We start from the raw sequence: 17,252 nt of genomic DNA on the forward strand, positions 1-17,252 counted from the left end.
CGGGACTCGTGCGTTATATGTGAGCACAGCCCGACACACACACACGCAGAGAGATAGAGAGAGAGAGAGAAATAGATAGAGAGAGATAGACAGCGCTCAAACAATGACATTCGTCTTTTGCATTTCCTTGCCCTTGAACGGACACACACACACACAAAATTATGTCTAAACAGTTGGCAAGTATTAACAAAAGCACATTGTAAACCACTAGCATTGCACTTCTAAAAAGTGTTTAGTGTTGAAACGGCTTTTCCTGAAAAGATTGCATCAAGTCTGTCTGTATAACCCTGTCACTGTTCCATATAAGGTGAAGACATTTTTTCTCAACATGAGTTCTGTGCAGTATTTCTGAAAATGCGGCGAGGAAGGTGTTAAAACCTCACGCTATATGCCATCATGAGAAACACTGTTTTCACAACACACAAGTCTGAGAACATCCTTACTCTTGATTCTCTCGTTCCACAAATCAAGCATTGAGAGCTGTTTACACCGTTTTTTCATTTCATTGCTCTACTTTTCCATTTTTATTCAATGTAAAGACGGATGTGTTTGACCGCTAGGTTCTCGAGTCTTGCGCCTAACACTTTTTTTTCTCACCTCACTGACCAGCAGCTCACATTTTTGTGGTTAAAATGTGAACTGGCTCCTCAAAGGCTGTTTTCAAGATAACTAATCAGCACAGTTTTATCATTAACAGAGATCCTATACTACAAGACACTACTTGTAGTCAAAGTAAACTGCAAATGTGAATTCCAAAGTGATGAAATCAATATTGATATTACTCAGATCGAAACCAATCAAACAAAACAACTTTCTTATTTGGGAGACTAAAGGTCACTAAAATATGATTATTAAAACAGTAAGAAATTGCATTATGCATTAAGAAAATAGGACTATTAAGATTTTCAGCATTATGACATTATTTACTTGGCAAATAAACATTTTCCCTGGAAATCATCATTAATTGAAGCAACGCAACAAACCTTTTTTGTAATTTCCATTATTCTCACAATATTTTTATTTTTTTTACTGAAGTCAGCATTAAAGCAGTAAGTAAATACAAACATGCATAAATATTTGCAGTAATGCAATAGTGTATTTCTTTGCATTACAGTAATGCGAAAATTGCTTAATTGTCAAAACATTAGTGACATTATTTTTATGGAAAATCAATATTTTGGCAACAAATCATTACCGCAATGCAATTTCTTTGTAATTTCCATTATTCTTTCTTGATTGTCATTAGTCTCACATTTATGTAATGCAATTTAAATCAGCAAATATTAACATTTATACATTTTTTTTATGTGCTGCAACTGAAATTTTATTTTTGCATTACAGTAACGTGAAAACTGCCAAAGAAATCATGCAAAAAACTAATTTGACAAAAAGAGAAAAGTCGATTCTGAAATTCGCGAATTTAAGACAGAGTGGACTGACAGTGCTGCCGGTGGGGAGCACAAAACCAAAGTGTTTAATTTGCAAGATTTTTGTCAAGAGTGGTAACGTGAAACGTCATTATGACTCAAAGCATGGACACTTTGACCACAATTACCACCTTAAAGGTACAATATGTAGGATTTTTGCAGTAAAATATCCAAAAACCACTAGGCCAATGTTATATATTTTGTTTAGTTGATTACTTACAATATCCCAAATGTTACAAACTATTTGTAAATCGTGAGAAAATTGCGATTTTAACCAAGGAAACGGGGCGTGTGAGCAGGGGTGAGGAGTCGCCAGTCAATGACGTCATATCCGCGCTACCCTCGGTTTCCGCCAGGTTTGCGCTCGTACTGCCATAGTAACCATGGCGACAGACGTTGACAACCGGGTTATGGCCGTTATGCCTAGCAGGACGCTCACGCTGTTGTTGTTTTGTTCAAACATTTTGGATCATGGCAAGAAGACAAAAAGAGGACTAAAACGAAGATCAACATCTTTCGAGATGCCGAGAGCTCCACGTCCGCGACTAACTTCGACTTGACAGAGACGCGAGTGTTGCATGTACTTTATTAGACAGGTGAGCAAATGTACATAAAACTACCAATGTTATTTAGTTCAACATGATGAAATGTTAGAATATGATCTGAATGTTATTCTAATGTTGATCTAGCTTAACGTACTTGGTCTCATACAGCCAACACACAACCTAACTAACAACATTCAACACACTCAAATGCCGTTTAGTGTGATACTGTAACTGTTAGAGCGAGTGAAACAGCGCTGCGTTACCTCAAGTTTGATTCGTCTAATAAACTGACCTGTGTGTAGCAATTGCGCCCTGCTACACACCACAGTCATGTTAAAAACATTAATGTATTCACTCATCCATAAAAGATCCATCAGCTTGACGACAAGATCCATAATTCAGCTTAATGTGGAATATACGTCATCAATATACGCCTTTGTTATTGTAAGAGGTTAGCGACCCCTAGTGGTGAAAAATCCTGAATATTGTACCTTTAAATCTGAGGTAAGGGCCAGAAAAATCAAACAACTGCAATCATCATACCAAGAAACATGCAGTGTAATAGTTAGATGAGCCACCCAACAAGAACGTGCAACTGAAGCCTCATTAAGAGTTGCCATTCTCTGACTCGGAGATTGTGAAGGAATGCATGGATGAAATAGCAATTGCCCTGTTTGAGAGAACTCAAAAAGATGACATCATACATCAAAAAATAAACGAAATATCTTTGTCTGACTCCACTGCCGTAAAGTGAACTGAAGTCCTTGCTGAGGATTTGCTTGACCAAATGAAGTCTGCAATAAAAAAGGCTAAATGCATTTCATTGGCTTTGGATGAATCCACAGACTTCACAGGGAGAATTCTGTGAAGATGTGTTAGGCCTCACAGCCCTCCATGGACACACAAGAGGGGATGATGTTTATGAAGCACTGATGCAGATGTTGAGAGACAGAGAGATAGACCTGAAGCGTGTTTTTCCATTGCTACTGATGTACGACTGGAAGAGAGAGGGGATTAGCGGCACACTTGAGAGCTCATCACCCGGACCTCGTAGCATATCATTGCATAATTCCTCAGATGGTTTTGTGTGCCAGTCTCGAAGAAACGGATGCAGAGGTCATGACAACAGTAATGAGACTTGTGAACTTGTTGAGGGCATCATCTGCGCTTGTTGCGCACATTCCTATGCAGAATTTGATGATTTGCTCCTTCACAACAATGTCCGGTGGCTTAGTAAAGGCAAGGTACTGGAGCGCTTTTGGACATTACGGACAGAGTTGGAAACCTTTCTGTTGGATCAGCAAAAGCAAAACAATTTGAGGAATTCATCCAGAATGAAGAAGAAAAAAAAATGTGTTGCATTTCTATCTGACATTACCTCCCATCTCAATGATGAACATGTGAGAAAAATAACACGTGTGTAACCTCACATCAGCTGTCTGTGCCTTTCAGAAGAAACTGGAGCTGTTCAAGTGTGACTTACAACAGGACCTGCTTCACTTCCCAAAGCTTTTCAAATCAAACAGCAGGATCACATCATCAGCACAATCATGCTGGGCAAGCTGATTGAACATTTCCAAACTCGCTTTGGAGATTTCCCTGTGGGAAAACAAGTCTTACTATGCATGGAAAATCCATTCCGCGTCAAAAATGTTCAACTGAAGCCCTGGAAATCTGTGAAAATCTAGTGCTGCTCCTCTTCAATCAGAGTTATTGAGCTTCAGGAAAACCTTGCAGTGCAGGAGTCTCTCTGTGACCAGCTTCTGGACTAAGAAGGTCCAGACAGGTGTCCCTTCCTTGCAGAAGATGGCCCTTCAAATTCTCACCATGTTTCCTTCAACATACTGTTGTGCATCTGCCTTTTTCAACCATGAATATGGTGAAAAACAAATACATATATAGCACCCCAGTAATGAACACTTGCATCAGTGCCTCCGCCTGGCCCGCACACCTTTTATGCCCAAGTTTAAAGAACTGGTGGCACAAAAAAGGTGTCACTTTTCACACTAATAAGGCCAGACCACATCACCTTTTGGAGATAGATTCAACGTTTTGGCCAACGATTTACCACCTTTTTTGTTGGAGTTCTGTTTTTGGATTTTGATCATCACTGTTACGGACCCTGGACGCAAGGAAAACTTGGTGAGTGGACCTTTTAGGTTTCTAATTGAGTACTCCTGGTCTATGGTCTAAAATCTCAAGAGTAAAACTGGGAGTTGTGAAAAATATTATACACTGGTGTTTTTCCAGATGAGAAGTTTATCCATGTATCATCTTTTTACTCTTTTAATTAAATTTCATAACTGTATCATATATCTCTTTTAATTCCTTTTATAACCGTTTTAATTCTCCTTGCTTTTATTTTGTGATTATTTTAATTCCTTTCTGTGTAAAGCACTTTGAATGGCCATAGTGAATGAAATGTGCTATATAAATAAATGTCGCTTGCCTTGAAATTTGACTTATTTAAAGTAAACTCGACTGTAGTTCAAGTGAAGCGTGACGTGCCATTATTCTTTCTTGATTGTCATTAGTCTCACATTTATGTAATACAATTTAAATCAGCATAAAGGCAGCAAGCAAATATTAACATGTGTAAATATTTATGTACTGCAACTGAGAATTTTTTTGCATTACAGTAACGTGAAAACTGCCAAAGAAATAACGCCATCATGCAAAAACAAAAAACTAATTTGTCTTTGATTTTGAGGTGAAATATGACTTATTCAAAGTAAACTCGGCTGTAGTTGAAGTAGGGCTGTGCAATTAATTCGATTTCGGCTCCCAACGATCACTAAAATAGTACAATCGAGTAATAACGATTATTTTGCCATGTTCTGTTTTGCAAGAACACTCTTATTTTGTCTTTTGTTCTGAATGACACACACACACACATCCACCCCTCCCGAAGCCATAATCTCTCTCAGCTTGAATGTTTAAACTGATAAGACTTAAAAAGAAGTGACATTTATCAACTTTAGTTATGATGCAATGCTGGCCCGATTGTGCGAGTGATTCATTTAGGCTACTCATAATTCTACATGCTAAAGTGAATCAATGTTTGCGGGGGAATTTCCCGCATTATAAGTGGGAATTAATAAAAAAATACTTATTGATGTATTATCTGTTATATTATTTGTTTTAATAGTTTAAGTACAATGAATGTTCAAATTTAGATTTTTTTAAGATTTGTTGAAATAAATCTTTTTAATAAATGCAACACGTTCCCAAAGTCATGTGAAATAATCATGTTACATAATCGTGATTTCAATACTGACCAAAATAATCGTGATTATGATTTTCTTCCATAATGGAGTTGAAGCAGCGTGACGTACCTGTAGCGTCGGCTCATCGGCAGAGCGAGACGATACAGCAGGAACACGCAGGACCGTTTGTTCTGACAGCTGGAGAAACTGGCACAGAAACACCATGATTAAACCACAGATAGAAGCGTCACAGACCGTTCAAGTCCAACCAGTTCCCAGCAAGCAATTTTGCATTTAAAAGAGATTTCTAATAGCCATCCAAACACAGCCCTAGGCTAAAGCAAGGCAAATTTATGAAAATGTAATAGCTGTCTAAGCATCGCCGAAGAATAGACCAGTCAATAATTAGATAACATGTCAAAGAAATGAATCCTTGTAATCACTGTTGACTTTGTTAACATGATAGAATATCATACATCTCGCTAGTTATATACAGGTAAAACCCGAAAAAATAGAATATCGTGCATATGTATTTCAGTAATTCAAATTAAAAGGTGAAACTAATATATATAACTATATACATATGCATGATTATACTTTTCAGAGGGCCGTCATTTCTGTATTTAAAATCCTTTTTTTATTGATTTCATGTAATATTCTAATTTTCTGAGATTTTGAATTTGGGGTTTTCATAAGCTGTACGCCATAATCATCAAAATTATAACTTTTGCACGATATTCTAATTTTTCGAGTTTCACGCGTATACACACGTAACCAAATTCAAGGTTATTTTGGTTAGACGTGGGTTACTCATAGCTGGACTATATCGGGTGTATATTTAACATAAACGTGGTTCACCTCCTGTGCTTTTTCCTCTTCATCCTCGAGTTTGCATCTCATTATCCTGCATTTCTCCTCCAAACTCTCCATCTTCACCTCCATCTCCTCAAGAGTGCTGACAACCGAGCGCATGTTCTCCTAAACAGATCCAGCACACAAAGGTTCATCAAGTCAAGTCTCCTGCATTTACACGGCGCTTTAACAACACAGATTGTTCAGTGATAGTAGGAAATTACAGTAATTGTTTAGACTTTACAGCAGCTCTAAAATAAAGTTATTGTCCAGATAAAGTTAGTTTTTGATTGATTCACTTCCGTTCATTAGTTATTAACTTAGGGGCCGCTAACCAGAGATGTATAGTAACGAAGTAGAACTACTTCACTACTGTACTTAAGTACTAAATGGATGTACTCTACTACAGTATTATTTTTTTCTCCTACTCCCACTTTTATTTCAGTACATGTTTTTGATGAGTTTAATACTTTTACTCCGATACACTTTTTATGTGCTGCATCGTTACTCGTTACAATTATACAAAATGTTACGAATCCTTCCATTTATATCGATACCTTTAATATGAATTATGAGCGTAAGCCGCTCCCATTAAAAGAAAAACTCCTGTGTAGTCGTCATGAAAGCGCTTGACCAAACAACGTCCCTCCGGCTTTTAGCTCGTGCAGTTTCTGACAAATCTTGATAGATTTTCACAGGTTTACATCAGATGTATATAGAGAGGAATAATATTTATTGAATTTATACCCAAATAGGCCGATGTAAACATTACGAGCGCTGGATACTCTGATGTACTGTATTTTCAATCCATACTGGCAGCCTGAGGGCGCCGTGTGCACATGCAGTCCATATATGGAACACATGAAAAAGAGCCATATCATGTGACATCACAGGAAGTCCTGACATAAACAAAGCTTTCGGATATCTGTAACATGCAGATAAATACCCAATAAGCTGTGGAGAAAAAAGGCACAAGCAGGGAAGAGAAGGGTGAGATGCTTTACTACATAATACAATACTTGTACTTTTACTTTTAGTACTTGAGTAGTAAATTAAAAAAAAAACTACTTGCAATACTTAAGTACAATTGTTTTTGAATACTTAAGTACTTCCACTTAAGTATGGTGCTTAAAGAGCACTTCAACGTCTACTCGAGTCACTTTTTTGATAGAGCACTTGTACTTTTACTCAAGCCGTCGTCTCTAGTACTTTATACTGTCCATCTCTGCCGCTAACACGACACGTTCTAACAGAAAACCCTTAAAGGTCCCATATTGTGCACATTTTTGTCCTTAAGAATATATATTTGCGGATTTAAGTACCAAAAACCATCCTAATATATTTTTACTACACCTTTCTCAGGAGCTCTACTAAGAACAGGTCGATTTTTGCCCGTCTAATAATATTCATGAGCCTCTCTCTCTCTGATTGGCCTGTTGTTTTCTGAGTGACGCACGGCCAGGCCAATCACAGGTCACTCGGGTATTGTTTGCTATGGCCTGCTCTCAAGTAAGATAAATAAAACACTAATGATGGACATTGCAGAGGGGAAAGTTATCCGGCCGCTCATTTCCACGAAAACAGTGTTTGGTGCTCGAGAACGCAAACCTTCAAATAGGTTCCAAAGTGCAGCCGTTGAATAATAAAACATAAAAATAAAAATAAAGTTATCCCTGTGCAAACTTCAAAAACACGAATCTGTGAAACGCTGACAGCGAACACATGCGTATTACGTGCTTAGTCTATAGACGTGTGTTTGAATATATATGTGCGCAGGCGTGTAGCCTTTCTTTACAAATTGACCTCAACAAGGCCTTAAAAAAATCATAATACAGATTTTTTTTTATCGCTTCCGCGTGTCCATGCGAACCAGAATTATTTTGACAAATGTCTAGTTATGTCACAAACAAAACAAATGATGATCTTGACCCGTTCCTCACCTCTAGAGACTCGAGCGACTTCCTGCCGAGTTCAGATTTATTACTCTCAGCTTTGAACTGATGGGACACGCGCATGATGTCTCCATGTTTACTCGCGGGAACAGAAAGCTGCGCACACTTGGCCAGGAACCTGCGGACACATATTGTGAAAGAGTTATGGCTTGTTCAAACCGAGGACGATAACTATAATGATGGTTATATGAAAGAATAGCAGAGTTCATGTAATTCCAGGACATTCAAGGACTTTTCAAGCACTACTTTTATGTTTTTTTTAAGGACTACAATCAGAGATCTCATCCATCAAACAATATCTTTATTATCTTTCAACTTTCTAAAAAAGGTAAATACATGAATGAAAATAAACTAATAAAACATAATGATACAAATAAAGTGCAGCACATGCAATGCCTGGTAACTTTCACATTTGAAAGGATATACTATGACAAAGATATTGTTTTCCTTGTTCAAATTGATTATTTTTCTCATGAATATATGATCGATCTGAAGAATAAAAGCTGTATCATCTACTTTGATATTTATGTGAGCAACATCAATCAAATTAAACACTAATTTCGCATATATTGTCTTTCAATAAAAGTACCGTTTCATAAAAATGGCTGTTTTAAAGAGTTTTCCAGGACTTAAATTTCAAAAAGTCAAATTCAAGCACTTTACGCTCCTTGTACGAACCCTGTGTAATGATAGCGGCACAGAGGAACGATATCGTTGGAATGATTTTTTTCTTGAAACACTGACAGCCAATCAGAATCCATCCTGGTAACTCGACATCCGTGCCTCATTTATTATACGCGGTTCTATGAATATGCAAATGAGCCCCGCCTCCACTCACTCACTCACTCAGAGATCCACTCGTTGACGATCACACGTTTACAAGGTAGTTTGTGACGTCAGAAACACCAGCGATTTCAAAGCGTGTTTTTGAGACTGTCTTTGGTTCACTGCAGTTTTAAGCAGAAAATACTCAGCAATGCTGTCGACTTATGAATTTACACATGGTTTGTGTTAAAGCATATTAAAAACTCCACATAGACATATAAACAACATTAAAAACTGGATTTTCACCACAGCGGGACTTTAAAAACATGTTTTTCTTGGTTATGTGAACGTTAAGGAAACATTGGTAAATGAACTGGTATGAACTTGGTAAAAAAGCTTTCTCGTCATATGCACCAAATGTCTGGAATGAACTCCAAAATACCTTAAATCTAGAATCACTTCCACCTATTAAAGGGATACTCCACTTTTTTGGGAAATAGGCCCATTTTACAACTCCCCCAGAGTTAAACTGTTGAGTTTTACCGGTTTTGAATCCATTCAGCCGATTTCCGGTTCTGGCGGTACCACTTTTAGCTTAGCTTAGCATACATCATTGAAGTGGACAAGACCATTAGCATTTCTCCCCCAAAAAATGACCAAAGTGTTTCGATATTTTTCCTATTTAAAACTTAATCAAGAAACTTTACTACCGTATAACTTTACTAGGCGCAATGATACGACGCAGAGCCTGAAAATAGGCTACCTTCCGTCAACTGCGCTGCGTCATATCATTACGCCGGCTGCACTCATGGTACGGTAGTAAAGTTTCTTGATTATTACGCAGGAATGAGAGTATAGTTCCTAGCCATATCAGCATAGAAAATCGCAACTTTACATTTTCCGTCGGTCTTAGTGCACGATGTAACTACAGATGAGTCAAGTTTTAAATAGGAAAATTATCGAAAACACTTTGGTCTTTTTTTTTTTTTTTTTGAGAAATGCTAATGGTCTTGTCCACTTCAATGATGTATGCTAAGCTATGCTAAAAGTGGTACCGCCAGAACCGGAGATCGGCTGAATGGATTCCAAAATGGGGGAGTTGCAAAATTAGCCTATTTCCAAAAAAAAGTGGAGTATCCCTTTAATACTTTTAAAAGCCTTTTAAAGTCCACTCTGACTGAACAATGTAATTGCTTTTAACTAGGTGCCCTTTAAATTGTATGTCTGTATTTGCCTATATAAGTAGGTAAAATGTTTTGTTAGTGTATATATAGTGTATGTATAGAGATTTGTGGTGTAATATGTAATCTTTGTCCTGTCTTTTATTTTTGAAACTTTTTGGCCGCCTTTCTTGTCCAGGACCCCCTGTGAGAAGAGTTACTGTAACTCAATGGCACTTTTCCTGGTTAAATAAAGGTTAAATAAAGTTTAAAAAAGGAAATGTGTGATGAATGTCCAGTAAAGTGTGTCAGCAGAAAGTTTCCATGAACGATGTTTTTCGTGCTGTTTTGAGAACATTTTGAAAGACCAGATAACTTTGAACGAACGTTCTATTAACGTTACAGGAAGAACGTAAGTTCATAACGTTGACAGAACGTCTCTTACTGATCTTTAAGGCGGTTGAGATGCATCTGCGATTCTTCTTTTTCTCTGTTTTTCAATGCCAGAACAGATCTGAGACAAAGGCAAGAATAAAAAACATCAAAATCAGACCGTGAAGATGAAGCAATCTGCCACAGCACACACACATAATTATTACATAACAGATTATTACATAACGTTACTCACAGAATGGACAAGCCAAGCATGTTCTCCAGAGCCAGTAAGGAAGACTTGGTCATCGGCTTCCAACTTCCCTGATTTTTACTCTTTCCAACCATCGCCGAGGCTTTACCTGTAAATCAGGTCAGTGGAAGAAATAAAGCCGACAGAAAAACAGTCAGATCATATATTACTGATTCTTCAGCCGAAAACACATAATCCGTCATCATTCAGTCTTGCACATATTCAAACAATCTGAATCACATTTTATTTAGTTGTAATGAAGTCGAATACAAGTATTCTATGGAAGCTCGTTTCCGCCCATAATCAACTAATAAAAAATGTAATTGCAACTTTTTATCTCGCACTTTTTTTTTTTTGTAAATTCCATTCTTTCACGTTTCTCATTAGTCTTACATTTCTGTAATACAATGCTTATTTTTTGTTATCAGCATTAAAGCAGTAAGCAATTAAATGTATAAACTAGGGCTGGGCAAGTTAACGCGTTATCGCGTTAACGCATTTATTAATTAACGCCGACAATTTTTTTAATCGCACGTTAACGCAGTTTTTTTTATTATTATTTTGAAAGTCCGTTGCTCAGTGGCTCTGAATACACATAGGCCTACAGTCAAACCATGATCACAGGAGGGGTGGGATGTTGGTCAGCCAGCAAATAACCCACCCAAACAAGCAGTGGGGAGAGGCAGGTTCTCTCTGGTGAACAGTTAAAGAGTTGCGCTCCGCGAGTGAATGACAGGCGCTCTATGGATAGTACCTATCTGGACTGCTGCGCGTCCTTTATAAAAAGATATAGACAATTCAACTTCGGCAACGAGCGGGCGCGTGCGTGAGGCGAGCATGACCGCAACAGTTTCACAGGAACGCACCCGCTTGTCGCTGCACCTTGTGCTCGACCACTTCACCTCACTCTTCGCTGATTTATACTTCTGCGTCAGACTTACGCCGAAGACTATACGCTATAGACTACGCGTTGGTTTTCATTTATATCTCTGCGTCGTTGTCCGCGTTGACGCGCAATTACACATGCAGAGGGAGCGTGTGAAACCCGGGGAGCGGTTCTAGCAATCACAGCGCTTGCGGTACGCGTAGAACTGACGTTAAGCAAACCTAAGCTACTATAAGTAACGTTGTTCGACTTATATCTGTAGTAGTGATCATGACCTCTGACTACTACATAGACTGTTTCTGCTGCTCCCTGATAAAAGATACCTGTTTATACATGTTCAGAAAAAAAACAAGAAAACTGGACTCGTTTTAACAAACTAGATAAAAGGTAATGCTCTGGCAGTGGCAAATAGCTTTGTTTAAATATTTGATTTGATTACATTAATGTTTAAGTTGAGATTTGAGATTACTGTGTAAAGGGAATACTGCTGGTATAAAAGCACCTTATTTGTTTAAAGTTATTGCACTTTTGTGTATATAGCAGTACATTTAAATCAAAAGTGCGCAATACACTACTTTAGAAGTCATTATTCAATTTTGCGCATAAAAATGCGATTAATCGCAAGAAAATCCCGCGATTAATCGCGATTAAAAATTGTAATCGTTGCCCAGCACTAGTATAAACATTTTCCGTAATGCAAATAAGAATTTGTTTTATGCATTACAGTAATGTGAAAATTGCCTAAATGACAAAGGAAAAATGTCATAATACAAGAAAACTAACAGAAGTACAATTATTTGTGGTGACTTTCTCACAATTTCAAGTTAATATCTCACAATTCTGAGAAAAAGAGTCAAAACTGTGAGATATAATGTATATAAATCATTTTTTCTTGCAATTGTGAGTTTATATCCCACAATTCTGACTTTTTTTTTTCGACTAACAATTGCGAGTTAAGTCTGAATTGTGAGATAAAAAGTCATAATTAACTTTTTTTTTATTCTGTGGCGGAAACAAGCATCAAAACTAATCCATGAGATTTTAGTGAGATATTCAGTTTCCCCTGTATTCAGAACGGTAATATGGAGTATATTTTTAATATTTTCATGTCACTTTTTGGAGCTTGACCGATTCCCTGAGCATTGCTTTCATTACATGAAAATAATCAGCTTCTCCTTTTGTGTTTCACTGAAGGAAGTAAGTCATACTAATTTGGAACGACATGTTTGTGTGTAAAAATGATGACAGAATTAACATTTCAGGAGAAAGAGGAAACAAAGCATTTTTAGCGACTCATTGTTTTCTAAATTTTTTTTGGGCAAACTTTCTTTAACAGATTGACACATGAGTTTCAGAATATCCTCAGTTTACGCAACGAGTCTGCTAACGTGTTCCAGCACAGACATCTCTCGCCGTTGCTCAACTCACCGCTGGTAGTCTTCGACAGCTCCAGATGTGGGACTTCAGCTTACACACACTCACTCACTCACTCACACACACACACACACACACACACACACACACACACCTCCCCTCGTTGCTCAACTCACCGCTGTTAGTCTTCGACAGCTCCAGATGTGGGACTTCAGCTTACACACACACACTCACTCACACACACACACACACACACACACACACACACACACACACACACACACACACCTCCCCTCGGTGCTCAACTCACCGCTGGTAGTCGGCTCCAGATGTGGGCCTTCAGCTCGGGGCTTCGCCTTCTGAAAGAGAGGTGTACAATTTAATACATTATTAATGCATAACATGAAAATCAGGTTAGGGAAACTAAGTTAAAGTCACCATGAAATCAAAATTGACAATTCTTTTTCACTCACTCGGTCACTCACTCACACACACACACACATTTACTCACTCACACACTCACACAGACACACTCACTCTCACACACACACACACTCACACACTCACTCACACAGACACACTCACTCTCACACACACACTGACACTCACTTACACAGACACACTCTCTCACACACACTCACTCACACACATTTACTCACTCACTCACACACTCACTCACTCACTCACAGTCACACACTCACTCACTCACACACATTCACTCACACACACACACATTTACTCACTCTCTCACACACACACACACACACACACACACATACACTTACTCACCCACACACTCACACTCACTCACACACACACATTAACTCACTCACACTTACTCACTCAAACATACACTCACTCGGGTTTTCATGTTTCATGGGGACTTTCCATGGACATAATGATTTTTATATGTACAAACTGTATATTTTAATAAACACTATGGAATATTGGAGTGTTTATTATGAATGATTTATCAGTGCACAATATATTATTTTTCAATTTATGTGCTTGTAATCTTTAATCAAAATAACTTCCTGCTTTACTCAGATATGCGTCACAACAGGGAAGAAAAGACAATCACAACTTCTGTTTCATGCCGACTTTAAAGCCACTTCTTATGGACATGATATTTTAAAAAGCAAAACATTTTGATTTTTTTAAACATTGATCAGATTTTTTTTACATGCTTTTTCAGATGCACTTTAGACACTAGGGACCGGTTAACCACCAAACACTGTATGCATGTTATTTATAGTGTGCAGTGTCTTATAAACGTTGAATAAAAGGCTAAAATGGCTAAATAAATAAAGTAATAATAATAAATGGACTTAAGCTGCGTCTCACGCGAGGCTTGTTGTTGTTCTTCTTCTCTGCGGTGTGTTTGGGGCCCCGTGTGGAGGCCCTTCCTGACCCGCGCGCTGGCTTCATCTCCAGAAACTGCACAGAGAAACATTATAAAGCCTGAGAGACTGTACAACATCTCTATAAACACAAGAGCCTAGAAACATCCAAACCAGTGACAATTACAAGAATCACCACAGAATCATTGGGGTTTTTTAGTGAATGAGTAAGTGTGTGTAAATGTGTTGTGTGAGAGTGAGTGTGTGTAAATGTGTGTGAGGGTGAGTTTGTGTGTGTTTGAGAGTGAGTGTGTGAGAGAGTGAGTGAGTGTGCATGCGTGTGTGTGTGAATAAGTGAGTGTGTGTGTGGATGAGTGAGTGTGTGTGAGTGAATGTGCGTGTGTGAGTGAATGTGCGTGTGTGAATGAGTGAGTGAGTGAGTGTGTGTGCGTGTGAATGAGTGAGTGTGTGACAGTGTGTGTGCGTGTGAGTGAGTGTGTGTGCGAGTGTGCGTATGAGTGAGTGTGTGTGCGAGTGCGTGTGAGTGCGTGTGAGTGAGTGTGTGAGTAAGTGTTTGTGTGCGTGTGTGTGCGTGTGAGTGAGTGTGAGTGAGTGTGTGTGCGAGTGTGCGTGAGTGAATGAGTGAGTGAGTGTGTGAGTAAGTGTTTGTGTGCGTGTGTGTGCGTGTGAGTGAGTGTGAGTGAGTGTGTGTGCGAGTGTGCGTGTGAGTGAGTGCGTGTGAGTGAGTGAATGAGTGAGTGTGTGAGTAAGTGTTTGTGTGCGTGTGTGTGCGTGTGAGTGAGTGTGTGAGTGAGTGTGTGTGCGAGTGTGCGTGTGAGTGAGTGAATGAGTGAGTGTGTGAGTAAGTGTTTGTGTGCGTGTGTGTGAGTGAGTGTGTGTGCGAGTGTGCGTGTGAGTGAGTGAATGAGTGAGTGTGTGAGTAAGTGTTTGTGTGCGTGTGTGTGAGTGAGTGTGTGTGCGAGTGTGCGTGTGAGTGAGTGAATGAGTGAGTGTGTGAGTAAGTGTTTGTGTGCGTGTGTGTGAGTGAGTGTGTGTGCGAGTGTGCGTGAGTGAGTGTGAGTGAGTGTGAGTGAGTGTGTGAGTAAGTGTTTGTGTGCGTGTGTGTGCGTGTGAGTGAGTGTGTGTGCGAGTGTGCGTGTGAGTGAGTGAATGAGTGAGTGAGTGTGTGAGTAAGTGTTTGTGTGCGTGTGTGTGCGTGTGAGTGAGTGTGTGAGTGTGTGCGTGTGAGTGAGTGCGTGTGAGTGAGTGAGTGCGTGTGTGTGAGTCAATGAGTGAGTGAGTGTGAGGAAGTGTTTGTGTGTGTGCGAGTGAGTGAGTGTGTGAGTGAGTGTGTGTGCGAGTGTGCGTGTGAGTGAGTGAGTGAGTAGGTGTTTGTGAGCGTGTGTGTGCGTGTGAGTGAGTGTGAGTGTGCGTGTGAGTGAGTGTGTGTGCGAGTGTGAGTGAGTGTGTGTGCGAGTGTGAGTGAGTGTGCGAATGAGTGAGTGTGTGTGTGAGTAAGTGTTTGTGTGTGCGAGTGAGTGAGTGTGTGAGTAGGTGTTTGTGTGCGTGTGTGAGTGAGTGTGTGTGCGAGTGAGTGTGTGAGTAAGTGTTTGTGTGCGTGTGTGTGTGAGTGAGTGTGTGTGCGTGTGTGTGAGTGAGTGTGTGTGCGAGTGAGTGTGTGAGTAAGTGTTTGTGTGCGTGTGAGTGTTTGTGTGCGTGTGAGTGAGTGCGTGTGTGTGAGTGAATGAGTGAGTGAATGTGAGTAAGTGTTTGTGTGTGTGTGTGTGTGTGTGTGCGTGTGTGTGTGTGAGTGAGTGAATGAGTGAGTGAGTGTGTGAGTGAGAGTGTGTGCTCGAGTGAGTGTTTGTTATTGTTATGATGATGATGATGAGCTTTTTAGGGCTTCAAAATCTCAGTTCCCATTCACTGCCATTATAAAGCTGGGAAGAGCCAGGATATTATATACTCGGATTGTGTTCCACTGAAAGAAGAAAGTCATAAACACTAGGATTTCTTGAGAGAGAGTGAATTATAGTATAATTTAAATTTTTGGTTGAACTAACCCTTTAAATCAGAATAGATATATTTACAGATTACTTACATATTTAGAGTATTATGGATATTATAAATAAATAGGAGAGAATGTACAAGATTTTACATTTTTTAAAGGAAAAAGCACGTCAGTATCCCGTTAAAAATTTTTTAAACCAAGCTTTCTTTAACATATTTACAATTAAGTTCCCATAGCACGTTTAACATTTTTAGATGTACATCTCAGTCCTAGCTAACATATTTATGTTTTCTTGTCGAGATTATAATGTCATTTAAAAGGTAATGATAGCGTTACAACAGAGAAAGTTGTGGGAACCTGTTAGCTTGGGTTATTATACCATAGTATTCTTTGACGCAGGTTTAAGTACCATGGTAAGCTATATGAACAAGTTATAATGTATATATTAGAGCAAATATGTCTGTTAAGATCGTTCGTTTATTAATAATCGCATCAGGTTTTATCGCGTCGCTCACTATCAGTTTAGAAACATCACTACTCATTAAAAACATGCTGAGAAAAACTGTTAAGATTCAATACATGATTTGATTAGCTCAAAACAAACACAACTCACTAATTAATCGTCTTTGTGCAACACATCTTCAACACTCACCACAGATTCGCGCCACACGATTCAAAGCCGGAACTGAACTGCGCATGCGCTGAACTGACACTTCCTGCTTCCTTCTTCCTTCTTGAGCCACGTGCTGTTGTTTGATTACTAATGTTCTCGTTTCCATACATTTTTACATCACACATTTGTATTACAGTTTTACAATAAACGTATATGAAACAAAATTAATGTGGAAGCTCATTTTTGCAACATAAAAAAAAATGCTTTGGTAAATCACAAATGACATTCAGATTCATGACAAAGTCAAAATGACCTCATAAAAAGTCAGTATTATGACATACTAAGCCATAATTTTGACTTTTTATTCATAATTGACAAAAAGGAAAATTTATAATGCAAAGAAATTATGACAAAACTCATAATAATGAGATTAAAAAGTTGAAATTGACCAAAAAAAAGTTGAAATTATGGCATACTAAGATATAATTATGACACA

At 38.6% G+C, this 17,252-nt stretch overlaps 1 protein-coding gene across 2 annotated transcripts in view; it reads right to left on the reverse strand.

Annotated features, from left to right (window-relative positions):
• Window positions 1-16,879, reverse strand: part of cenpq (centromere protein Q) — a 32,063-nt gene extending 15,184 nt beyond the window's left edge. For both annotated transcript variants that reach the window (XR_013206465.1, XM_077238033.1), the window contains exons 1-8: window positions 16,796-16,879; window positions 14,137-14,229; window positions 13,103-13,151; window positions 10,536-10,641; window positions 10,353-10,421; window positions 7,971-8,100; window positions 6,037-6,156; window positions 5,308-5,385 (exon numbers count right to left, since the gene is read on the reverse strand). Coding sequence is in view for 1 of the 2 variants with exons in the window: in XM_077238033.1 (XP_077094148.1) it covers window positions 5,308-5,385; window positions 6,037-6,156; window positions 7,971-8,100; window positions 10,353-10,421; window positions 10,536-10,641; window positions 13,103-13,151; window positions 14,137-14,220 (636 nt within the window). In the remaining variant the exon portion in view is untranslated. The remainder of the gene's footprint in view (window positions 1-5,307; window positions 5,386-6,036; window positions 6,157-7,970; window positions 8,101-10,352; window positions 10,422-10,535; window positions 10,642-13,102; window positions 13,152-14,136; window positions 14,230-16,795) is intronic.
• Between the last annotated feature and the right edge of the window lie 373 nt (window positions 16,880-17,252).

The sequence above is a fragment of the Siphateles boraxobius genome, unplaced genomic scaffold, assembly GCF_051911475.1.
Source record: "Siphateles boraxobius isolate OS27281-9 unplaced genomic scaffold, OSU_SipBor_1 215, whole genome shotgun sequence".
Lineage (NCBI taxonomy): Eukaryota > Metazoa > Chordata > Actinopteri > Cypriniformes > Leuciscidae > Siphateles > Siphateles boraxobius.